General features: G+C 34.8%; 1 protein-coding gene across 44 annotated transcripts in view; it reads right to left on the bottom strand.

The window, feature by feature from the left end:
• The window catches only part of NRXN1 (neurexin 1), a 1,454,617-nt gene that overhangs the window by 734,060 nt on the left and 694,028 nt on the right, over window positions 1-26,529 (bottom strand). For 30 of the 44 annotated variants that reach the window (XM_003339683.3, XM_056823682.1, XM_056823689.1 and 27 more), the window contains 2 exons: window positions 11,999-12,172; window positions 6,107-6,226 (listed from right to left, as the gene is read on the bottom strand). In XM_003339683.3, the coding sequence (XP_003339731.1) occupies window positions 6,107-6,226; window positions 11,999-12,172 (294 nt within the window). Of the gene's footprint in view, window positions 1-6,106; window positions 6,227-7,179; window positions 7,207-11,998; window positions 12,173-26,529 lie in introns of all 44 variants that reach the window. The other 14 variants (XM_007476828.2, XM_056823679.1, XM_056823698.1 and 11 more) reach the window with 1 other exon arrangement.

The raw sequence follows: 26,529 nt of genomic DNA, 5'->3' as shown, positions 1-26,529 counted from the left end.
GTTTGCTAGAGGTCATATATATGAGGAAGGGGGAATTTTTTTCAACAGGAAGAATAATGAAAATGAATAATAGGATGTATGATATATGACAGATGAATCTTGTACCTTTACAGTGCAGTTTGTTAGTGTGGGTTAATGATATTACTATTGAGAAGCACTGCTAGTCTGGGTAACCTTATGTGAATTAGAATTAAAATTTGTCTTAGTAATAAAAAAGTAGAGAATGATTTGCCACATTTTACTTCGTTTCAATTTCAACCAAAATTTTTGATGTGATAGTTCTTGGGAAGACAAATTTCATCAATAAAATAAAAAGGTATTTAGCTTAGAATATAACTTTTAGATATAGGATTCTTCATCTTTAGGTATGTTGCTTCAGATAACAGACAAAAGAAGTTTCAGGCATGTCTCCTTCCTTGCTATGGCAAACTTGACTGGGTAACCTAGAACAAACCTAAGATTGCTCTTAATGGATCTCCTTTAAATTGAAAGCAAGCCTTGTGCAGACTACCATTTGTTTGTTTAGTTCTGGATGCTACCCTGGCCCAGAACACAAGTTCTCTCCCAAGGAAAAAAAAAAAGACTTTGCCATGCCAAAAAGGCCAAAGGAACTCAATTCTCTCCAACCTTTACATTCCCCAACCCACCATTCAAAAAGGGTTTTTATAGCTCAAAGGTCTAGGACTCATCTAGGTTATAGAGTCTCTTCCTTTTTTGTGCTTGGAGGGAAGAATATAATTTTTTTTAAAAAATAGACATTTTTTTCTTTATAACAGTCATTTTGACCTTTTCTGAATTTAACACTCCTTTTGAAAGAAACCCCTCCAAATCCAATATTGTATGATATGTATGTATGTGTATATCATGTATGATAGTGTATAAAATATATATTCTATGCTTATTTTTCCAACACTTTTTACCTCAAAGTTATTTTAAACTCTTTTTTTTAAACCCTTACCTTCTGTCTTGGAGTCAATACTGTGTATTGGCTCCAAGACAGAAGAGTGGTAAGGGCTAGGCAATGGGGGTCAAGTGACTTGCCCAGGGTCACACAGCTGGGAAGTGTCTGAGGCCAGATTTGAACCTAGGTCCTGCTGTCTCTAGGCCTGACTCTCAATCCACCTAGCTACCCAGCTGCCCCCCTTTCTTTAAACTCTTGAAGATATATATTTAGTCTTTTTTATTCTGGTTATTTTTCTTTGTATTACTTCCTACAAACATCATTTTTACTTCACAGGAATATATCACATTCCCATAGCATAGTTTCAAGCCATTCCCCAATTTGGTCCAGTTCATTGCAACCACAAGCAATATTTTTATTAAAGTTTTAACATATGTTGAAATTTCATTTCTCACTGGCATCCCTGTGATAGCAGCATTCTGGGATCATCAGCTCAAAGTGTATTAATGGCTAATTCACTTCTGTTTTGTGATTCCAAGGTGATTCCAATTTGAGATTCCAATGCTCATCTATACTATTTCACTCTATAATGTCATTGATTCCCATAAATTCAACCAAATCCCTATGTAATACCTCAAATTGGACATCTTAAACCTCACATATTCAAAACTGAATTCATTATACCCTGTCACTCCCCACCAAAAACAAACAAAAAATGCTTTCTGCTTTCTGACTTGATTACTATTATTGAAGGTACTACTGTTCTCTCATTCAGGTGTCATCCTAGAAATCTCACTCTTCCCCCCACATTCTCTCATATAGATTCTGTTATCAAAGCCTCTCAATTTTATCTTTGCAACATCCTGCATCTACCCATTTCTTCCTCTGACATTACCACCATTCTAGTGTGAGTCGTCATTACTTCATGCCTGAACTACTTTAATGGCCTTCTGGTGAGTTGGCCTGCCAAAAATGTCTTCCCACTCCAGTGTATCACCCACTATTCTGTGAAATTGATCGAAAAGTGCAAGTTTGAGTATTGATTCTTCTCCTCTACCTTCCTACCCTCAATGAAGAAACTCCAATGGCTCCTTATCATCTATGGGATCAATCAGAAATTCCTCTATTTGGCACTCAAAATTTTTACTGTACTGCTCCCTTCCCTGTCTTGTGTTCTTCTGCCTTACAATCTCCCAGATGCTCTCTATCAACCCATGACAATGTTCTCCTAGATGGTATGTTAAGAAGATACTCCATGAATTTTTCCTGATGGTTTTTTTTCTGTCAGGGATGCATTCCCTCCTCATCTCTACCTCCCAATTTCCTTGGTTTACATTATGTCTCAGCTAATATCCCACCTTCTAAAGAAAGCATTTTGATATTCTTACTTCTAGTGCCTTTCCTCTGCTGATTACTTCCACCTTATCTCTATGTATATATCTTGCTTCCATGTAATTGTTTGCCTTTTGCCTCCACCATTACATTATGGGACTGGTTATTTGCCTTTTAAAAATATATCCCTCTGGTTTAGCATAGTGCCTCACACTCAATAAATATTTATTTATTGACTGAATTATTCCAAATTGATACTCTAGATTGGTACACTTGACAGTTCTATCAAGAAACAGTTCATCAATATGTCTATCTTTCAATAACCCTTATAATACTGATTTCCAATTTTTTTCCTCTTTGCCAATTTGCATAGTGAAGTAAAGTCTGGGAATTGATTTAATTTTACATATCAATGATTGCTAATAATATGGAGTTTATTTTCATGCAAACATTTATATTTTGCAATTGTTTTGAAAAAAGTTCACATTTTATATATAGGGCAAATATTCTTGATGTTTATGTTTGTTTCAGTTCTGTATGCATCTTAGATATATAATAAGACATTTTAGTAGTGATAGTTGCTGTAAAGGAGCTTAATTCTATTATTTCTCTTCTAATTGTAGAAACACTTATTTTATTTGTGTAAAAATACTTAATTTTGTTTTTAGTGTCTATTTTGCTCTTTATAACTTCCTCTCTCCCTTGATTGGTTAAAAAGTTTCCCCGTATCCATAGTTGTGCAAAGCAACTATCTTACTTTTGTCTATTTTTTTCTAATTCTCTAACATTTTATATTTAAGTTCATCCACTTTGGCTTTATCACAAAATATGTAGCACAAGATGCTAGTTGAAACCTAATTGTTGACAAAGTTGCTTTATTGTTTTCCCAGAAGTAAATCATGGAATTTGGAGTTGAAAGGTATTTTAGATATATTTAGAAAGATCTGAATCTGTTTTTTTTTAAATGCCCCTGTCCTTCTATTTTTTTTACCATGCACAAAGCTGAAAATTATGATATGCAGTGATAAATATACAGGTTAAAGCTTAAAAAAAAACTTAGAGGGAATTAAAGCCCCTTTGATGACATAATGAAAATGTTGGCTTCCATGTAGAAAGGGAGTTATCTAAAATTCCAGGCCATTTTGAACGTTTATGTAAATTTAAAAAAAAGATTGAGATAAAGAAAAAGCATATTTTGATTATCCCAAATAATGAAAATACTCAATTTTATTCCTGCTAGGGTACTAGAACATAGTCAAAGAAATTATCATTATTTACAGTACTTATTTACCTGAGAAAAATTAAATATTTGGATGTGTTATCATTGATATCAAGATAATAATATTTTTAAAAAGGCTTTGTTGTAAAATACTAGTTTACACCAAGCTAATTTTCATCCCCAAAACCCCAATCTTCAAACCAAGTAGAAATCAAAAGCTTCCACAAAATTCACTAGGAAAATGATTTAATCAGATCTTATGGACTCCAATATCATTTTAGTGATGCTTTATGCAATAGGACTATCAAGAGGCATTCACATGCAAAAACCAACCAGCAGCCCTTTCATTGTCATAACCAGTCCTGTCTTTCCAAAGTAAGATCCAAACCATTTTTTCTATAAATGAACCAAATATAAACTTTGTTACTTAGGATTACATCATGATTTTTAGAGAAAAGGAAAATAAATACATACAATAAGCAATACCCACACAATTTTACTTTGCTTAATGCATAGGCAAGAACAAAATGATGATCAAATTTTAGCTTCTTTTTTAACTCAAGAGAGTATGCTAGGCGGTGTTTTTTTTTGGGGGGGGGAGGTATATCCTTTACCCAAATGAAAAGCATTCATATCAAAAGCTTCATTAACCACACAACAGATAAATCCATCAAAACTACATGTCCAAGAGCAATATTAGTCATGAATTAAAAGATGAGCAATTCAAATTTTTATCTGTTTCTGAAGCCAAGGTTAGGTCTCTTTCCCTGGGAGAGAGGATGGAAATGTGGGGCTACCACTATCATGATAGTGATTGTCAGTCTTTCTGGGACAGAGAAAAATGAATCATCAGATTCATTGAATCACCAGAGATTTTTTTTTGAGGATTTATCTATTGATTTATCAGTTTAAAAAGCAGCTTTTCCCCCCTGCAATATCAACTATACTTATAGAGAATTAGATCAATTTTGCAGTTGGGAATAGAATAGTGAGTTTCAACCAATATCATAAAGTGCTTAATTAGAAGCAGATATTGATTCTGTAATCATTGGTATGACACATAAAATAAGTCACATATAAATTCAATTTTAAAACAGACACATTAAGGCTTTTTACTTAATCTTAATTAAAAGAACCCAACAACATTGTTTTCTTTTATTTCCTCAAATGCTACCATGTTCTTTAAACAGGGACCCTTATTGCTTCACAAAATAACTCACACATGAAATTCCAGGAACAAAACTCACAAAGTGAATATAACTTTACTTTATATCCCATTGCTAGGAGACTTTTGTATTATAAACTGGGCTTGCCATACTCAAAGAGTGACAGGACTGTCAGAGAACTATTGGGAGCATAACTTTTATATGAGCCAATTAGTGGTGATTTCTTCTTAGGAAGCATGATTTACATGTATTTGAAGACTGGTGCAATCCAGCTGTCATTTAATTAAGTCCAAGATTGTTCTGGTTAACCAAACTGCTTTAGGTAGAATGGACTTTTACCAATGGTAGATTAATAGATACAGTCTCAAAAAGAAGGACAGGGACAGGACTTGGGATTTCCTTGCTATAGGGAGGGAACTCCTTCCAATGCAAGTCAGTACTTTCTCACAATTCATAGCCTTATAGCAGGGGTTATTAACATGGAATCCATGGAATCCGAAAATATTCAGGGATAGATTTCAGAGGGTTCATAAATTTGACTGAATGATGTCAAGCAAACCAAATCTCTACAAGGGTGACAATATGATGCTAGAGATGAGGTATATTCCCAGAAAATATGACAAATGATCTGTTTTGCTTTGCTTGGATAGAAATATCTAAAAGGGACTAATCTCAAAAGAAATGAAGTTCTTATTTCTTAGTCTACGTGACATAACTGATTCCAAATTTGACCCTGATTTCTTATCTTCTTTCACCTAACCTCTGATATTGCCTATAACATTATTAAAAGGTTTTAGAGATCAGAAATAGTGGAAACTTTTTACAAAAAAAAATCCTGAAACCACAAAAGATAATTATTTGAGTAAAATAATTGGGCGAGATATTCCATAAAACAGAATTGGTCCTTTTGCTAAGGAATACTCTATATAAACCAATTAATTTTCCCCTCAAATACCTGTTTGTTGTCCTAGAATCTTGGCTCTTGGTGAAAAAATGATTTGCTATTTTTGTAGAAGGTTCTTTGGTTATATTAAGATTCCCTTAGTCCTAAGGGGGGAAATAAAATCCAGTTCTTGGTAGGAAACTTAGGATAAAGTACTTGGAGTATGGAATATAAAAGAATCTGTTTGTACTGAGAGAGGGAGGGAAGTGCCTAAAGAAATGTAGAGAGAGAAATAATGAGACCTGTCAACTGTTCACTGAAATTATAGTCCTCAGGATATAATGTTATGAAATTAAATATCACTTAATATAAAGCAATTTGAAGGTTCTTTTAAAATCAGAAAAAGAAATTGTCATATTTAGGAAAGAATAAAAAAAGCTCTTTTCAACAAGGTTACTATCATTGCATTAGGAATGCACACAAACAGCAAGAAAAATCAGTCTCTTTCTCTCCTTAGAGCATTTAGAAATCAACTTCCTTGGTTGATAATGCAAACACACACATATACATATAATCGAGAGAGAGAGGGGGGGGGAGGTACTCACGGTCATTGCAAAGGGGGCCACTGAAAGATGTCATGCTGCAGTCACAACTGAATCCATCCCACTGCTGTAAGCATACACCTTGGTTGGAACAGGAGTCCTCTTGGCAAGTGGTACTGGGTCCTATAAGAAAATCCAAAAGAAACTTGCACTTTTTACCAGAAAATGACCCTTTCTTGGTTGATCTTTGCACACGAGCTAGATCACATGAAGTAGTTGCCAACACCTCAAGTTGCATGAACAAACTGGTTTTAAAAGTTGTCCTTCCCATTGTTGACTTAGGAACCAAGGAGCTGCCTTGCTGAAGCTTTCTGCAGTTCCCATAATACCACACTGTTAATTAATGTCATTGATTGAAAGGAAGCAAACAGTTAATCCAAGAGCACTATGGCTATTCTCATTGTGGCAGCAGGTAATCTCATTACACCATCGGCTGGTTCTATAAAGTATTTTGGTTTTCAGAAAATGTATTAATTTCCTCAAGCTGCATTCTCATGAATGAATAGCGGCACCATGAAAATGGGGATTAGAACTTCATGAAATTGAGATAAAGATTGGGAAAAAATAATGGAAGAAAGTGATGCAAAAGCAAGCTACTGAGATTCCAGGAGTTACCCTGCAAAAATGGTGTCTAGAACCATGATACTATTTTTTTTCTTGGCAGGTATGTTGGCAAGTATCAAATCACATGCTTCAATGATAACATGCAATTAACAAAAAATTGAAAACCTCTGTATTAATGACCTGGCATGCCCCCAAATGACGAACAAATGAAAAACAAAGCTAGTCTACTTCTAAAGAATTATAACTAGATCACTGAAAAACAAACAAAAAAACTAAGAATGATCAAAGCACTAGGGCAATCACTGTACAAACATATTCAAGACTGAAAGCCTTTATGCAAATTATGCTGCAAAAGCAGGCTTAGTGTAGTACAATATGTATAGGGGCAGAGAATAAAATCTGAACCCAAATGATCGGTTCTAATACAGAAATTCAAAAATGCAGTTTGTGTTGTGTTCCCACTGTGCATTGTGGTGTTTCAGTCTCATGTTGATACACACAGGGCTATCTACCTTGCAAGTCAGCTTTCATCAATGCAACTTTGTCAGCAAAATTAAAAAAAAAGCAAAATATATTAAATGTTAGTAAGCAATACTGAAATGGGAGCAAACACAGAGAGAACATTCATAGTCCAATGCATGCTGCTATAAAAGGGGAAGAAATGCCATCAAAAGCAAACAAATTAATACTAACAGCCATCAATCTTAAGGCAAGCCAGAGTGAGAAAGCAGTAATTTGCCAGTATTTGACTACAAATATAATGGTTAATTGAGCTGATGACATGTAATGAAGGAAAATTAAAAGGATTTTTCCCCCTTTTGGAGTGATATGAATGCATTACCAGAATGATTGCCTTGCTTGTTTGGAGATGCTGCTCCATTTGTCATTTTCAGATACAGTATGTTCTATGGTCATTAATGGGCCAATTACCCCTTCCCATCTTTTTTCTCTACCTCTTTTATCTTGCATTTGCATTTAAGTTTTAAACATGTCATGTAAACTACTCACTGGCAAATGGACTCCATTAGTAGAATGTTACCAAACTTGAAAAATGAATACACATTTTAGGAGGAGATGAATGAGGCATGTTATGGGTCAGGAGGAAAATAATGCCATTTGATCCTTCATGGAAGAAACATCTTTGCAGGATTTCATTAGACAGTTTGCTTCTTGTGCTGATCAGAAGTGACTTTTGTGAGCTATGTAAGCCTTAGGGATATTTATGGTTATTTTGAATTTATCAGAATTTTACATTTTATCATCTTCAGCTATTCTGTTAGTTATTCATATATTTAAATTTTACTAATTTTGAACTAAGAAGGGAAGCAAATAGTCTTTTTAAGTAAATAAAAATCCATTAACAAAAACAGCAGTTATATAAATCTCCAGGACAAAAGGGAACAGAAATTAGGCCAAACATATTATAAGTAATTATTATTTGGGGACTTATTTAATGAACTATTTGGAATTAGAATGATATGTTCTTATATATAGATAATTGTCTCTTAAGGCCTGGAAAGTTGTTCATCTTCTACATAAGTATACTACATAAATATTCCCCTTAAGATCTTATCTATACTGTTAATTTACTTAGTAGAGCTGTTTTTTATATATAGTGCAAAAGGGAAAAAATGGCTCATATTATATCTTAATTGTCCCAACTTCTGACTTAGTAGACAACAACTTCTGACTTAGTAGACAGCAAATTAATGAATATATAATGCACTATTATTACTATTACATAGGTAAGGGCTCTAAGGAACCTACATCACTCTAGTTTTGTTCAGGTTTGTGTCAAAGAATGAACAGAAATTGAGAACCTATGAGTCACTTAGTTTTTTTGAGACTACCTATGATAAAATACTTTATGTAAAACAATTGTTGAGAAATAAGGACAACACTATTTGAAAATACTTAGGGCAACATTTAAAAGATTTACTGGAATAATCAAATATCCAGAAAGTAGAGGAAAAGCCACATTCCTATTGAGTTGCTGACTTACACAGGGTCTATATGTATTGTCCCTCATTGACAAGAAGGTGGGGGGGAGCTGACACTTCTAAGAGTTAACAGGGGTTTTGAGGTTGTTGTATAATATTATTTTTGATAAGTAAAAGCAAAGCTATTGAGAAAACGTAATCCAAATTTCAATCTCTTAGTCTTAAAAATAATTCTTCAGCTGTATCAAGCAAGGATATAGACATCTAAGACATGAAAAATTAGGGACACACTAGTCGATCATTCTGCTTAACTTGGGTTTGAGGGGAAAAGAACCATTTGAAACATTTTGTAATTTGAATTTTTTTTTTATTTCAGGCATTATAGACATTACAACCCACTAACCAACAAGACACATTTTCCACCTTATTCATTTTCTCAAACATTTTCCAGAAGCACCATGTAAACATTTGCAGATATTTACACATGACCTGTCTCTGAATTTATTTACACTTCCCTTACATAATGCCCCACTTATTTTATCACTGAATTAAACTAAGACAACAAGTCACAAGGACTTTTGTATCAAGCATCTAAAAATGTCAGGGAACAAAATGACAAAGTAAGGAAGTCAAATGAAAGAGTTTTTGTTGTGGAGAAATAAGCAAGTTTTGTTCTCTCACTATATGTAAGGACAGCATCTTGGTTAGATAATAAATCAAACTGAAACATCACAAATTATAATTATCTAACACTATTCTATCTTATAGTCTAAATAAAATTGGTAGGACCTTCAACAAACAGAGCTCAAACTGGAGAATGGTGTTAGTGAATCATCACTAAGGTGGGTTTTCCATGATAGGAGACCAGTGATTGTTGAAGGGTAGACTGGGAAATGTTTCCAGCACTACAGATGCTGAGAGCAAAATGCTCTTGGTAGGGGAGATAGATTCAGAATCAGGATAAGCTTTTTTACTGATTATATCAAGTTTACAATTTTTCAGGCAATTTGGAAGATGAATGCCAATTTGGTTTGGAGATATGAATTCCGAGAGAATGAATACTAAGGAGATATTTAGAGAGATCATTTCTTCAGGATCTAGAATTTGATTAGCAAACACACAAAAAAATAATGCATATTTTTTGGCTATGCTTATGGAAGTTACAACTGATGTTATTCCTAAAAGTTGTAGAGGCTGGAATTAACACTGAATTATTCTGCAAAGTTGTTAACCTATAAGATGGGGAACAAAACATTAGGGAAGAATAGAGGTTGAGAAATCAAAGTTTATTAAATACTAGGAGTAAAAAAATGTTTGGGCATAAGAACATCGAAGAAAAATTAAGGGTCAAAGTGATTTGTTTTGGTGAGAGGAATATTAGGAGGACAACATAAAAGAACTGTTCCTTATGTGAAAAGGATCTAATTTGGCCAGATACCCAAGTCCTAAAAAGACCAATATGTGGGGCCAATACCATATGCCAGTTAATTTCCAAAAATAATGATTAATAGGCAAGGTTAATAAGAGACTATATAACAAGTCTTCTGAACTAGGTTACATATTATACCATTCTGGCAAATAATATAAATAATGTAACTATTATAAAATCATTTTTACCAGGAAGCTCTGGTAAGTAATGAGGGAATAAAATATCTCTCTCAGTTCTACCCTCTCCTGTCTCTAGGGCAAGAGGCTATTTTAAAACTGCTGGCAGAATTCTGTCTTTAAATCATAGCAAGTTCTCCATTAGTTTTGTTTTTGAATAGTTTTCCCATATTTTTGAATTATGTCTTCCATTCAGTTTTATGAATTGTGTCCCACAGCTCTAGATCATTTCCTTTATGCCTCATAGTCTATGCATTTAATCACAAGAGTTTATTCATTTGAAGGAGAGACTTATTTCTCTCATGTCTGTTAGTATATTAAAATAAAAACACATACATGCATCTGGGTTTAGTAAAACTCAATATGCAAACATTTGAAATTACAAAATATATGAATTGATGACCATTAGTCATTCCACACACGCAAATTTAATATTTCCTCAAAATAGACTCACTAGTGTGAGAACTGTGGTTTTTTTTTTTTAATAGAAACATTTTTTGGAATCCTTCAATTTTACAAAGCAAAGTAAACTCTGAGTTTAGCAATTAAATGCAAGGTAATTCTATATCTAGTAATTAAACTGTAAGTAAAGGCCAAGAGTAATTCTATCTTATCTTCAGGTTTCCATATGGTTAAACAGAAGGTTGAAGAAAATAGTGTTAGACACTAGATTTAAGGCTGATAGACTTTTCCTTTTCCCTTGATCTGAACTTTCCTTGTCAGAAACTACAATTTCAAAAGTGATTCCAAATTAAAGGAAGATCAACAGTAAATATAAGAAATCAAAGTGGCTAAATCCAAGATAACATGAGTAAATTACATTTATTGAGAGAGAACTGGTAAAAATAATTTGATTAGTTAACTGAAAAACTCTGAAAAAAGGACAGAATCTAAAAATACTCTACCAGCTTATATTGGGATGGAAATAATAAGGTACTTGAAAACATTTCTGAATTGGACAATATCACTTCAGGTTACTATAGGATATATATATATATGTGTCTGTGTGTGTGTGTGTGTGTGTGTGGCAAATGGGGACATATACAACCAAATATTGACAATATTAAGAGAAAACCCTAACATGGTCAAATGACCCTTAGAGACAGAGGATATCAAAAGTTTTCTAGCTTTAGTCTTTTGGAAGGGAAGTTTAAAACAATGTTCTCAGACTGATTCATGAATTCTAATGTAAATATTTTTTTTTTCATTCTCAAAGACTATGGTAAAGTAAAATGAGTTTTAAGTGAAAGATAGTACTAAATAGGTGAACTTCAAAATGACTTTTTCTTTTTTTTTTTTAAACCCTTACCTTCCGTCTTGGAGTCAATACTGTGTATTGGCTCCAAGGCAGAAGAGCAGTAAGGACTAGGCAATGGGGATTAAGTGACTTGCCCAGGGCCACACAGCTAGGAAGTGTCTGAGGCCACATTTGAACCCAGGACCTCCCATCTCTAGGCCTGGCTCTCAAACCACTGAGAAACCCAGCTGCCACCCCCCATGACTTTTTCAAGAAACATAAGAATAGAAATTACCCATATGTGTGAACATATAATCCCTAATGAGGTATAAACATTTCTAGAAAGACTTCAAAAAGCCTTTGAAAAGTTAATGTTTATGTAATGAGTAGAAAAGTGAAAAAAAGATATTAAAGATTTCTTGTCTATCATTTTTTGAGGGGAAGAAAGCAAAGGGATAGCTTGTGCAAAGATTTTGTAGACTAATAAATTTGGTGCTTGTTTTCAATATTACAGCAGAAATTTCTAGCATGTAAAAACAGATATCATACCTTCACATCCTCTTTCTATCTGTCCATTACAAAAAAGAGCATCAGAGATGAGGTCTGGGAGCCGTCCGTTTAAATCCACTGATGCCAGGCAGCCTTGAAAGCCTTCCTTGGCATGGACTAATTTTGGCAATGATTTGTACATCTCTTTGGCGACTCCTCCTATATACAAGTCACCTGTGAATAGAGTCAGAAAGGAGCAAGGGGTCAATTTACTGGAAAACAGAGCTAGAGAGGCAGAGAATAGGAACTTATGCCTTTAATTATAGAATCAATAAACATATTTACAATTTGAAAGAGTGCCAACATCACAATATTTAGGTAATTATTTCTATTGTTGACTACGAAAACACAAAACAAATGGCTACAAAGATTCTGTGAAGATGACATTATTCTAGGATGATAACTCTATCCTATGATTATCAAGCTCTCAGACTACTAAGGTTGCAAAAGCTTTCTATTTAGGAAATTATTTCTCATGTCCAAATCCAATTCTTGGACTACATTTAAATCCATTTCCTCTTATTCTGTCTTGCAGATTTAACCTTAGCCCCAATAATGTTGTTTGAATTCTTGAATACTATTGTGTCCTGCCTCAGACCACTCTTCTGTTTAGTCACAGATCTTTTATGCATGCTTCAAAAGGCCAAAATGCCAAACTGTTCCCCATGCCTAAAATGTTCTGTCCCCTCAGCTCTGCCTCTGATTTCCCCGTTTTCTTTTAAAACTCAGATCAAAACCTATTTTCTATAGCAACCTTATGGATTCTCTGATTCTTCCTTCTTCATCTAATTTTCCAAGTATTCTGCATCTATTTTACAAGTACTTAATCACATGCCCCCATCCTCAGTAGAATGTATTCTTTTTTTTTAAACCCTTACCTTCCATCTTGAAGTCAATACTGCGTATTGGCTCCAAGGCAGAAGAGTGGTAAGGGCTAGGCAATGTGGGTTAAGTGACTTGCCTAGGGTCACACAGCTGGGAAGTGACTGAGGCCAGATTTGAACCTAGGACCTCCTGTCTCTAGGCCTGGCTCTCAATCCACTGAGCTACCCAGCTGCCCCAGAATGTATTCTTTTTGAGGGCAGGAACTTCATTTTTTGGCACATTGAGAAGACTGGGAAATAGGAGATTCACCTTTCTTTGTATCCCCATTGCTTAGTCCAGTGACTAGGTTTAATGTTTGTTGACTGAGTTCTTTCTATCAGCTTTCAATGTATCAGTAACATTGCATAGTCCCTGAATTAACCACTTTACTTTGTATTCATCTGTATCTTGGTTTTTACGTGCATAACTTTTGATTTTATATAATAGAATGTATATTTCTAGTGACACAATGTATTTACTAAAGAAAAGAGACCATGATGGAGTCTGGTTTTTACCTCCCAAAGCCTGAACTTATATTGTGAGCAATTAACAAATCTTTTGAAATGTTGGGAAAGATAGTGTAGGTGACATATTTTGTTTCTGTTTTATTTTCTATCATACTGTTTATAGGTATGCATTTCTCTTACTTTTCATGGTTAGTTGGAATATAGGTTTATGAAGTCATTATTATAGGATCAGAGAGGTAAGCCTGGAAGAAAACTTAAAGGTTGTTTTAGCCAAATGCCTTAGTTTTACAGAGGAGTTATGAAGCTCAGAGAGGTTTAAGATGACTTGCCCAGGGTCCTCCTAGTAGTAAGTGGAGAGGCAAAGATTTGAACCCAGATACTCTAACTTTAACCTGGTGCTTTGGATTCTCTGGCAATGCTTTACTCCACTCTATATTCTTGGGATATTTCCTATAATGTTATATTGCTTCCCACTCATCCTCCAACTCTGTCCCCTGCTTTCCGCTCCTTTATAGGCTTATTTATCATCTCTGTAAATTTCTAGACCAAAATGTCCTCCCATATCACTCCCCTGTATATATTGTTTTCCTGATCAGAAGATAAGCTCCCTGCATGTAAGGCCTTTGTTTTTGTATTGTATTCCCAGAATTTAGCACAGTATTTGGCACAGATTAAGCATCTAATGAATGATTTTTTTTATTCTTCACACTATACCAATTTTCTTCTATTAGTGGAGTTGAAAACACTGACATTTCTGGATCATGATCACCCAACCTATTAGACTGAACTTTGGCTTTATTTTACACCTTCATCCACTGATGAAAAAAAATCAGGCCAGGGAAGGATAATCTTGGAATTGTATTGCAATATATTGGCTATGTACAATTCATTAACCATCACAGTATACCTCTCCCACATAATTCCTCCTTCCTGCTTTCCCTAATTCACTGGAAGAAGTTTGTAGGATAATTAGTTGGAAAGAGTCTGAAATCAGAAAACCAAGATGAAGTTATTGAATAGATGTTTTTGTTGTTGTTTGACTGTTTTTATTTTTATCCAACCTTTTGTGACCCAATTTAGGGTTTTCAAGACACAGATGCTTCAAGACACATCATCCTTATATTTAATTTAAGTACATTTACATATGGAAAACTGAAGCAAATGCAATTCAGTGACTTGCACAGGGTCTCAGCTACTAAATATCTGAGGTCAGATTTGAATTTAGGAGGATGTCTTTCTGATTCCAGGCTGACATCTAATCCCTGTTGCATCTAGCTGTCCTTGAATAGATGTTAGAAGTAAACAAATAGGAGACCATATTAGAGTCGAAATGGTGGGGGACTGAAGAGGGAAGTAATAATCTGAGTTGTGTTATAAAGGATGAAATAATGGTTAGACATTTATGACCTAATATATGTGAGATAAAGCACACAGAAGATTTAGGTAAAAGTTTAAGTCTGGCTTCAAATTGTCTCCATGATTAAAATATGAACTTATTCTGATATTTAGAGTCATCCATAACCTGACTTCATCTTGCCTTCCCAGATTTACTTCATATTTCATTCAATTTATGTTCCAACAAATCATGCCTGCTTAGATGTAGGCCTGATTTCGGCATTCTTTCTTCGGTCTCTGTGTCTTCTCATGGGGTTTCCTCTATACTTGAAAAATATTCTCTTCATACCTCAGCTTTTTGGAATATTTATCATCATTCAGGATTTAGACATTGAAATTGAGTTATCAGATGGTGTCTAAGGTTCAGTGCAGTAGACACCTGGCTATATGAACCTGGATCTGAGATATAGATTTGATGATGACTAAAGAACTAATAGGGTATTCTCCTGAAGGCATTAATATAATTGAATTAGGGTTATTTCTGATTTTAGTCCTACAAATAATTTCAGTTCATATTAATTATTTTATTAAGATTTTCTTTTTATCTATATCTACACCTACCTCTACATTTTAATATCATTTACTTTAATTAAAAGAGCACCCCAAAAAGGTAATCACTCTGATGACACAGAGAGTACCTTAGGGATACTCAAGGTAGCAAAACAAAAACAAAAACAAAAAAAACAAATACAATAAGTTTCCATGTGAGGAAAGGACCACTGTGGCATATAATTGCTTCTCTTTCTTCTGACTGGAATATAAAATGTTCCAGTGTTGGGATTCATTAAATTCACTAAAGAAACTGATATCCAAGCTCTGACATGCTACAAAATTTCTCTCAAATCTACATGTGGCTAGAAACAAAAAAAAAGTGCATGATGCCTGGGCTAATTGTAGAATGCTATTTCAGCAGGAAGAGTTCCATCTTCTTACCTCTTGGGAGCAATCAGCTCATACTATGAGGTTTAGAATTTCATTTTCTCCAGTTTAATCTCCTTTTGCATAACTACATATGAAGTGAATGAGTAGAAGAACAACTTTAAGTCAGGAACTGCCTCATATCCACCACAATAGTCTTACTTGAGGGAAGAAAGTAAAATATACATCTCCCTTAAAAATAAATATGATAGAACAGTCTATAAACACTCCAGAAGAAAGCAAATGTTTGGAAGAAGTGGATCTTAGAAACAATCCTTGATCTCACATGTTAAGAAGAGAAAATTAAGGCCATTGTTTCCTTTTGATTACTTAAGAGGATCATGTTGACCTACAGAAAACGATGCCATGAGTGACAATATTTTTTCTCATGATTCCATAATGAAGAAGAAACCCAGGGTAGAGTTGAAAAATAACTAGTGGTTCTAAATAGCAATTTAATAATAAATAGTCAAGTTTTACTGTTTGGGAAAGTTCCTAAATTAAAAGCATGTAGAATATTGAATATAGAGGATAAAGCAAAGCTGATCCTTCAAATGCTCTCATTCTGAGATTAAAAAACAAAAAAGCAACTCTAACTGCAATTCAAAAGTGTCACTAGGCTATAAGATTCATATTTTCTATTAATGAAACCAGAGAATTTGTGTATCATGAGTAGAAGACTGTTTTAAAACTTAATAAGATCATAAATTGAGAAGTTAATGAAATCTTACAAGTTATAAAGTGTCATACTCCTGCTCTGACCCTCTTCATTTTACAGATGAGGAAACTAAGTCATGAGGAAGTTACAAGACTTGCTTAGAATCACACAGGAAGTAAAGAGCAAGGAAGCATTTATTGAAAACTCACTAAGTTTTCTAAGTTTTACAAACATTATCTTAATCCTGAAAACAACCGTAGTGTGTAAGGAAGGGAGAAGGGAAAACTACATATTAAGTGCCTACTATGTTCCAGGAACTGTACTAAGTACTTTATAAATATATATAAATATACCTCACCTCACAACATTGATATCTCACATTATTAATCCTCATGACATTACTGAAGTGGGTGCTATTCTGATCCCTATTTTACAGTTTAGGAAACTGAGACAGACTGGAGGTAAGTGCTGCCCAAGATCACACATCTAGTAAGTGGCTAAGGGTAGTTTTGAAATCCTTTCTTTCTGACTCTAGACATATATAGTACTCTATTCCTTTTGCCACCTAGCTGTCTGCAAGGGTTCTGAATATATACCGTCCTGATTCTAAGTAAGCTCGGTGCCCTATCTAACTTTATACCAAGCTGTATCTCAATCAAGTAACATATTTTAGTAGCTCTTCTTTAACTTTAACCATACTTGAAAACGAGCTTTCAATTTCTTCCCCTTTATGCTTTGTATAGGTGTTATAAAGGCATTAGAAAATAAACATTTAAGTATAGATAGGCAGCTAATCTAGGTAGGCATGGATTGTCAGATTTAGAAGAGACAGCAGAGATCAATCTAAGTACCATCCTTTCACAGAGATGGACCAGAATAAGTGATACTTGGTTTCAGTCTTGTTCTTTAGAGGGAAAAGAAAAACACAACAAACATCTCCTACACCTGATCTCTTAAGTTTAAAGCTTTGATACATGTTTAAAGGCACATCCTTGTGAGAAAAGTAATACTTTAAGTTTACAGTTTACACATTAAGGTAAAATGATTTTGGATTGTCATACATAAGCTTTGAAGGAGAAAAAGCATAGAATGCTGAGTACCCATGCCAGACAGTAAAGAAAGGAGATCAGGGGATATAACTGGTTGGCTGAGGGCACTGAAGACAGATTTTCTCTACTTTATAATATTACCTGTAACCTGCAGTAAAACACACAGATATTTTTAGAAGGAAAGACTGGAGTTTTCTGTATATAATATGAATGGTTTTTTTTTTCTTCAATAGAGCTCCACTCTCTTCAACTAACATCTCTGAGATAATAAAACCTCAAAACTGGTTTAAAAACAAAAGGATGCTTCAAAATCTTCTCTATGTGCGATTAGTAGCAAAGCATGAAATCAATCCAATTCTTTGATGAGTGATAATGAAAGGACAGGCTGACAGACTAAAGTTGGTAACCAAACCAAAGAAACCTGTTTCCTTCTGACTTTTCGATTCATATACATGCTTATCTTCTTCACACATTCAGTGTGCCAGAAATACTGGTCTACTTGCATTTCCTTGAATATGACTCTTCATCTTCTGTCTCTATGCCTTTGTACTAGCCATCCCTCACCTGTGGAACTCCATGGATCTCTCGCCTTCAAGTCTTACTACATTCCATGACTTCTTTCAGGACATTACTGAAGTCTGACCCACTTCACAAAGCTTTCTTCAGGTGCCCTATGTGATTCACGCCATCCCTTTCCTGAGTCTCTTCCCTCTACTCTGTATATATCTTGTATTTACCTAAATGCTTATATGTTATTTCTTTTGTTAGAATGTAAACTCCTTGAAGAGTTGTGGAGTTTTTTTTCTGCTTTCTTTCTATTCCTCAAACTTTAGCACAGTCTTGACACATAGGAAATCCTTAATCCATGCCTACTGACTTGAGTTGATTACATTGAGTGAGGGGGCACTAAAAACTATCTTTTTCTTCATAATCATCTACCATTAACTCTGTCATTTGAGGGTGTTGATGAGTCTGCCCGGTGTTTTTTGATGAAGCCCCTTTCTCTATGGGACTCATCTTCCTCTGCTCTACCTGTATTCAGAAAGAACTATTCCCTCTTTGATACGAATAATCCTTTGCTGACAGAACAAAGCCAGTCATAACTACAACAAGTTCACATGGAAGGCTCATGACTGATTATTTTGAAGAGTTTTTTTTTTCTGAGCACCATTTAAAAATACATTATATTAATTTCTTTTATTTCTTTCACCATTTCTCATTCTGCTGAGGATGAAGAAATAATTTACAGGCTTTTCTGTAGCCTGGAGTGTTAATGGCCTAAAGACAAAAGTACCATTGTCAACAAACATTTACCTACCTCAATGACCACTCCAACAATATCTTATTTTCCTACCTCATTTTTCTTCAAATGTTTAACAGCATTTTATAGTTTTTCCTTTGTCCTGTTTCTAGGCCAACTTTACAAGTCAATACAATTAAATTTATCACTGAACAATTGTTACTTATTTTTTAAAATGTAGCATTTATCTTCTCACTGGTCAGTATATATGATCATTGACAGTGACCTTCATTTTTACTGACCCTGTTATCATTTTACTGCCTATCCTTACTGAATGCCTTAGCACTAGAAATGATTATTTGTTCCAGATATAGACAAATTTGCTTCCTTATCTCCCATAAAACTGAATATTCTTGCCTCTGGTCAGGGAAATTTCTAAAATGAAGCTGAGTTATAGCTTATCTGTAAATTACCCCAAATGTAACCATCTCCTAACTCCACTTACATAGTACACATTCAACAGAATCACATTTCAGAGGTGATAAGTATTTCACCATCTGTCTAGTCTAGGGGCTCTTAACATTTTTTATGCTGTTCTTTCAGGAAGTAAGTAAAGCCTTCTTAGAATATTACTTTTAAATGTATAAAACAAACTCATAGCATTATAATTTTATATAAAATAAATTATATTGAAATGCAGTTGTTAAAATATGTTTTTAAAAGTTTATGGATAGCAGGCTAAACCCCATTAATCTGATTCAACCTACTCCTGAGAAAGAATCTCCTGAACAATGACTCTACCATGTGGTTATAAAGTCTGTGCTTTAAGACTTCAAGAGATAGGAAAAGCTCTGTCTCCTGAGACAGGCCATTGCATTTTGGACAGCTCTTGACAGAAAGATTTTCCTCATCCATGGATGAAATTTGCCTCTTTGTAAATCCTTTGCACCTAGATCTATCCTCTACTATTAAGCAGAATGAGTCAAATCCCATTCATTCAAATTTAATGAATGAATAAACACACGATTCATTAGGAAACATCCAACAAATATTGCAGAATTTGTTCATGGCCTTGATAGCTCCTGGCAGATAGGAGACAACATGATATAGTGGACAAAGGAATCAGCTGAGAGCCAAGATATTTGAGTGAGAATCCTGGATATGGCATGTTAAATATGCAACTCTAAGTTACTAGATTGTAGGTAGTGAGACAAAGGATGGAGTATTGGACTTGGAGTTAAGAAGACCAGAGTTTGAATTTGATATTAGATGTAGCTGTATGATCCTGGGCAATATGATTAATATATCTCAAATGCCACCTGCCACTCCTTTGCTCTTTGGGTGATCCTCATCTTCAGTTTTTTTAGACTTTATTATTCTTGGATGTGGTCAAATAACGTGAAATTACTTTCATTAAAAGGGTAAGTTTTTGTTTCAAGCATAATCTTGGGGTTCATTAAAAGAACTTTGCAATTTGCCAAAGAGAAAATGGCCTACTCTCTTCTTATTCAATAACCCAATTTGTCCCAAATATATGTATGGAAATCATACATTCATACATTTATTGTTCACATTTATTTGGAACTTTGGGTTTATTAGACACTCTTCAGTACCACCCTGAAAGATAGGCAATGTAGGTATTATCATTCACATCTTACAGATGAGAAAATAGGCTTAGGAAGGTTATAGAAGCATAGACAAAGGGTACTAACCACAGTAGTAATTGCATGAGTATTATGAGTCTTTAAGGTTTGCAAAGCATTTTGCCTATATCATTTCATTTGATCTGCACAGCAATCTCTTGCAATAGTTACTATTATTAGCCTCATTTTATGAATGAGAAAGCCATGTTTCTTTGACTATCTCCCTAGGTTTCCTGTCTGTTGTTAGGTTCTGTGGAAACATGTATGTTGAAAATGAAACTGTGTACCAAGTAGATGTGTGATCATGAGGGTATAAAATAAAGCCAGGTCTCAACAAAGGCAGAGCCATTTATCCTGTGAAACCTGTGCTGTGGGTTGAATATGAAAACTGTGTCCCATCCATCATTCCACCGACACTGTCCCACCTCCAAGACCCCATCCCCTGTGGGAGGCTGGCCCACCCCATAGCACCTATCTACATCAAACAATGGATTGTGTACTTTTCCTAGGAACAGGGATTTGTCTGTAGTCATACAATAGAGTAAATGTAACTTTTTCACCCAGAAATTATTCTGTTCCTTTGACTGAGTATATGATCATCCCATTAGTCTCACCAAGAGAACATAGTAAGCCCCAGCTGAGGCACTGACAGAGTTTTAGATGTGTCACCAGGTGCTTCTTCTTAGAAGATCCTTAACTTCTTTTTTAGACAATATCTGCAGTGCCTTAGCTTTTTTCTTTCCATTTTGGACTGGTTTCCATTGTTTTTTCTCTGCCAGTTTCAGGCATCTATCATCCTATCACTCATGGAGGTAGGGAAGTTAATGAGGGAAGGGTCAAAATATTGAATTTTGAAAATATTTTTGAGACCACTCTATGGAAAGCATCAAAGCATGTCCAGCTATGGGATTCTGGTCTTATTGCATTGGGTCTTAGGTAATCAGAATCAGAGATTGCAATGAACAAAATACTGAGACAGCACTTGATAATGACTTGTAAATTTTATGACCCAAGTGGGCTGTTTGTTCCTTTTTACCACTATAAATCTCAGGAAATTCCTGGAGAGCCTTAGCAGAGTTGGGGCAGCAATTGTAATAAGTGTCAGCAAGTGTCCAGGCAAGCTAAAGCATATTCTAAAGGTAACTGGGGCCTTTCCTTCATGCCAACCGAGTAAACATATGAAGACAGAGTCAATTTGCTTTTGTAATATTAAATATTAGGCACCAAAACACTGAAGGGTGCAGCAGAAGTCTTATTACAGCAAAATTAGATTTTAGATCCAGCTGTCGCATTGCAGCTGCCTACCACAGAGAGGTTAATCTGCCTCCTACATACATCCAGGGGCCAACCTGATACTCCAATCATAGGCAAAAGCCCCACTGGTTTCCTACCAGTGGGAGTCTGGCTTATGGAGTGACTTGACTCCAATGAGGAACAGGTTGAGACCTTAGGATTATTTTCCTCTGAATGGAAAACAATTTGAAAGTTATTAATGGAAGTTACATATGTTGCTTGCACAGAATATGCTTTGAAGGTTCTGAAGTTCCTGACTTGGGTAGAAAAATATTTGATAGAAAAAATGCTCTAAGTTAGGGATATTGATAGGGAACACAAGATTCTTAGATTTTGCAAAATTATTTAGAAGTTTCCTTGATTACCTGGAGTCTGTCATAAGCATTGTGCTAGGAAGACAAAGTGAAAGTCATCTAGGCTGATAGAGATGAAATGTATTTAAAACTGAAGCAGTTTGTTTGTCCAACAGACTGTGAGGGAAAGTTGGTGGGGCATGCTAAATAGTAAATAATAAAATCTAATTTGCTAGGGTAATTCATCTCCTGTAGAATCGACTATGTGCCAATTACTCTGCAGCAGATGGGGTGAGGAGTTCAAGCATATCAAATTCATATTGAGCAAACTCCATCTTATTCCTCCTATAAATTTATATACACTTGAAAACAGAGACCAAAATATGGTCAAGTCTTTAATTCCTTCTACCACCTCTGTTTTTACTGCCTTTCCACTAACAATCCAGCTATATCATTATCTTCCTCTCCATTCCTCCTTCCTATTGTAAATAATAGTCTACAGGTTTATACTTGGAATTCTAGAAATTCAATTCAACAAAATTTCCTTAATACCTATCACATGAGATGAATGGCATATGTAGGTAATTTAGAAACTTTTTTGATGCAGATTCATATTGGGAAAATCTTGAAACATAGGGTAATCCTAATTCACAGTATTTCTTATGTTCTTGTGCATTTCTATATAAGTATCTGATTTTCTTTCTTCTGCAATAATCAATATCCCTTTTGAGGGAGGAAAAAAAGTGATAGAGTAAGAGAGAGAAGCACAGACCTTTTCCACAACAAAGACTTGTTTAAAGAAAATTGGTCTTTCTGCACCTGTCAATATTATCAGAGGTATAGGATAGAAAAGGTGAAATCCACCATCAGGTTTCTAGATAGCTCTAAAGGACAAAAAGCTATTTAAACCATACAAAGAAGCCTGCAGACAATGCCCAAAGCCTCTACTGGGTAATGTAAATGGATGCAAGTTTATTTATTAAAGCACAGACTTTCCAGACTCTTCTAAACCTCAGCCCTACCTATACCAGAAAGATATAATTCTCTCATTTGGGTCACCTCATACAATCAGGTCAAGATGGCTCTCCTGAGCATATGTATGAATGCTTTATCCATCCTAAGTTAAATGATCCATGAAGACAAATGCAAAGAATTAATTATAAACACACACAAACAATAGAAGGTGGAAAGGGGTGGGGCCGCAAGTCCTACTTTAAGACTGACTGGGGAAAAGTAATGCATTAAGATGACTTGTCTCTTTCTTCCTTGGCATCAACAGATGCTAGGTAATGTCAGAAAGTTACACTACACAGGTTGCATGATTAAATTCATTTGCCAAATTAAAAAAAAAACTCTTATCAATAAATCTTGTGTCTATTAATACAATGCTAGGCACTGGAAGGTGAGAGAAGAGTGTAGAAAAGCTGTAAATGACATTACCCATGCCCGCAAGGTGTATTGAGCAGAATTTGAGAGGTAAGACCAATATATAGGATTTAATCATTTAATGAAATAATGAAATATTTGGTGGTACTTACTAGATGGCTCAATAAATAAATGAATAAGTTTTTACTTATTTTTTTATTGATCCATTTGCTACAGATGATATCCACAGAGTAGTAGGCACTTGGTAGGCACTTAATAGTAGTAGCACATAGTCATTCAAAATTATTTCTTTTGCTTTATATCTATTTATATACATATAAATATGTGTATTTTATTTATACATAGCCACAAAAGGAAGAGTTGTACACTAGTGAGAAGTAACCTTATCCTTAAGAATGTCACAGTCTTCTTCTCTCCAGGTATGTTGATCTTCACCCAAACAAAATTATTTTGAATAAGCTCTAAATAGAGACAGAGAACAGGTGGCACCTTGTCCCAAAAGAAATCTGAACCAGAAATCCACCTTCTTATTGGCAATTTCTATTCAATGGGCAACTAGAAAAAAAAAGAATTCTAACTGAAAATGACCATAGAGCAGCTGTGCCTGGCATGGGAACTAATTCTCTTGAATTGTAGAACTTGGACAATTTTGTTGGGTTTGCCAAGGCCCAGCATCATTCCCTAAGGACTTGTTCTACTTTTGCTAAAGCACATGGCTCAGAGAAAGGATAGGATCAATTGATTTTTCCACAGCAACAGAGGAGTGGTGATATAAGGTAGAAACAAAGATTGTATATAATTGGGGAAGAAATAGTTATAAATCTTAGCAATTGTGGCAAGTAGGTGATGTGGTAGATAGAATACTGGACATGGGGACAGGAAGATTCTTCTCTCTGAGATAAAATACTATTTCAGACACTTACTAGCTGTATGACCCTTGACAAGTCACTAAATGCTATTTGCCTCAGTTTCCTCACCTGTAAAATGAACTGGAGAAGGAAATGGCAAACCATTTCAGTATCCTTGCTAAAAAAAGTCCCAAATGGGATCATAAAGAGCCAGACATAACTGAAATAGCTTAACAACAACCACCTTAGAGATTGCTTTAATTGGGTACATATTTTTGATAGCTGGAAGATATTGATTCTCTTTGTTTTTTTAGGGAGCAAACCAAATAAAATTAAAGAGGGCAGGGAATCATTGGATGATAACCTGAAAATTGATCAGCTAAAGTAGCAGGGTAAATGGCCATGATCTTATAATATATTTGTGTCATAGACATTGTAGTGAAACTGAATGATTTCAGTTTCTTTGAGTTCCTACTGGTGTTTTGTAGTCTTTGAATTATTGTAGTTAGACTTTAGTGATTTTTAGTGATTTTAAAGAAGTAATAGGTAATCACATCCCCTTGTCTGCTTTTACTCTTTTTTTTTCTACTTTTACTTTTACATAACAATGATTGGGAGAAAGAGAATGGAACACAGTTAAAACATTGCTATAACTTGTTCATTGCAACTTTCAAGTAGTTCAAATAATAAACTAAATATGGTTTTCATCCTACAACTTTAGAATACTCAATCTGATCCAAAGCATTCTGGAAATTGATGTCATTTATCTAGCTTCCTCAGATTCATAGGCAGCAAAAGTTGCTTGTAACTAGAATAAAAAAAAGAACACTGAACAGAAGTACCTTAAATTCTTCCAAGTTTTGGGGAGCCAAACATGTTCCATAATAAAATATTTAGTACCCTTTTCACTTGATTACAACATTCTATGAAACTTGTTTGGTTATTGAAAGCACACTTTTCACAAATTCTATCAGTCATTATTCTGAGATTTAAATTACATACCTCAAATCAACAGCCTGATGGGGATGTTGTTGATTCTACTGAGGAATTTTGACATCTACCTCAACACTCCAATTTTGGCTGCTTCTTAGATTGTATGGTGCAGAGTCTCCTTGTATGCAGAATTCATATCACATTTCTCTTGATAGTATCAAATTTGACATTTATAATTTCTTATGACAAGGTCCTAGCCAGTGATACTCCCTCATTATATTTCACAGAAATTAAAGACCTAGCTTCCATTATAAATTCTCGACATAACACAGCCAATCCTCAGCAAAAGGGTCTGCGAGCTACAGGAAATACAAACCATATCTTATATATCAGTAGATGTGTGTAGACATACCAATCAATGCTGAGATTATAATATTTATGTTGATGCTTTGCTCACAGACTTCAAGAAACTTGTAGATTGTTTATTCCATTATAAGTAAAATCACATTGAAAAGAATCCTGATACTTAAAACATAGCAAAATGAAGCATGTAAAATACCTGAGCAGCTCACAGAAGCCAGTGGCCCCAAGTAAAGATATGATATGAGCAATCAGCATGACCAGAAGAGAGAAAGGTTAGAAAGAAGAGACAGCAAGTCCCTAGGAGTTAAAATTTCTTTAGAAAAAAGGATACTTGCAGAGAATTGCAGAATGTCGCTACTGTTTGCTTTAGGATATTGCTAAAAAACCTATTAATTGCTAATTAAGAAGAACTGGGAAAAGGTGTACTAGACAATGCCCAATAGGTGGGCAAATATTTTCTAAAAAGCATAAATGAGACCTTTTCACTGAAAGGAGCTTGTTCTATAATGAGCAGAGCTGTGGCTTTTTTTTGTGATAGGTAGTGGTGAGAGACAGAGAGAATTATCAGTCATGATTTTCTGCATGCATGCAGGATAAAGGTTATTTCCCAGCGAAGAATATTATACTTTCTTTGTCTTTCAGGATCGCTCAATAATTACTTCATAATATGTAGTTTGATCCCCCTGGTAGAGTAATACATGAATAAATGATAATTCACTTATTAAGTGTTCAATATATTTCAAGCATTTGTGTTAAGTGGTTAACCTATAAATAGGAAAAAAGACAGTTCTCATTCTCAGGGAACTCATAAAAAGTTCAACTATGGGACAGATGACAAGGTCAAGCAGTTCTAAGAGTACAAGGGGAGTGTAAATGGCAAGGTCCAGAGGTCTTTAGGTTACAAAAGAAAGCTAGATGACAATGCTTGGAAACTGCAGTCTATAAAGGCAGGACAAATATTATGGCTGAGGAATTAGGATATTGTGGCAAGGAATATAGGGAAGCCCAGTCTTCTATGTCACCCCAAAACAATGGAATAGTTGACTTCAGTTTTCTCCAATGTAGGTGAGAAGGTTAAAGCAATGAAGGAATACTTTTTACCTTCTGGCCTGTCAGAGAGAATGAAATGTTGTCTTTTTAGGTGGAAGAAATAGTCCAAGAAGATAAAATAAAGGAAAAAA

This window comes from Monodelphis domestica, chromosome 1 (genome assembly GCF_027887165.1).
Source record: "Monodelphis domestica isolate mMonDom1 chromosome 1, mMonDom1.pri, whole genome shotgun sequence".
NCBI lineage: Eukaryota > Metazoa > Chordata > Mammalia > Didelphimorphia > Didelphidae > Monodelphis > Monodelphis domestica.
The sequence above is the reverse complement of the archived record's forward strand: the minus strand, read 5'-3'. Positions and strand labels throughout refer to the sequence as shown.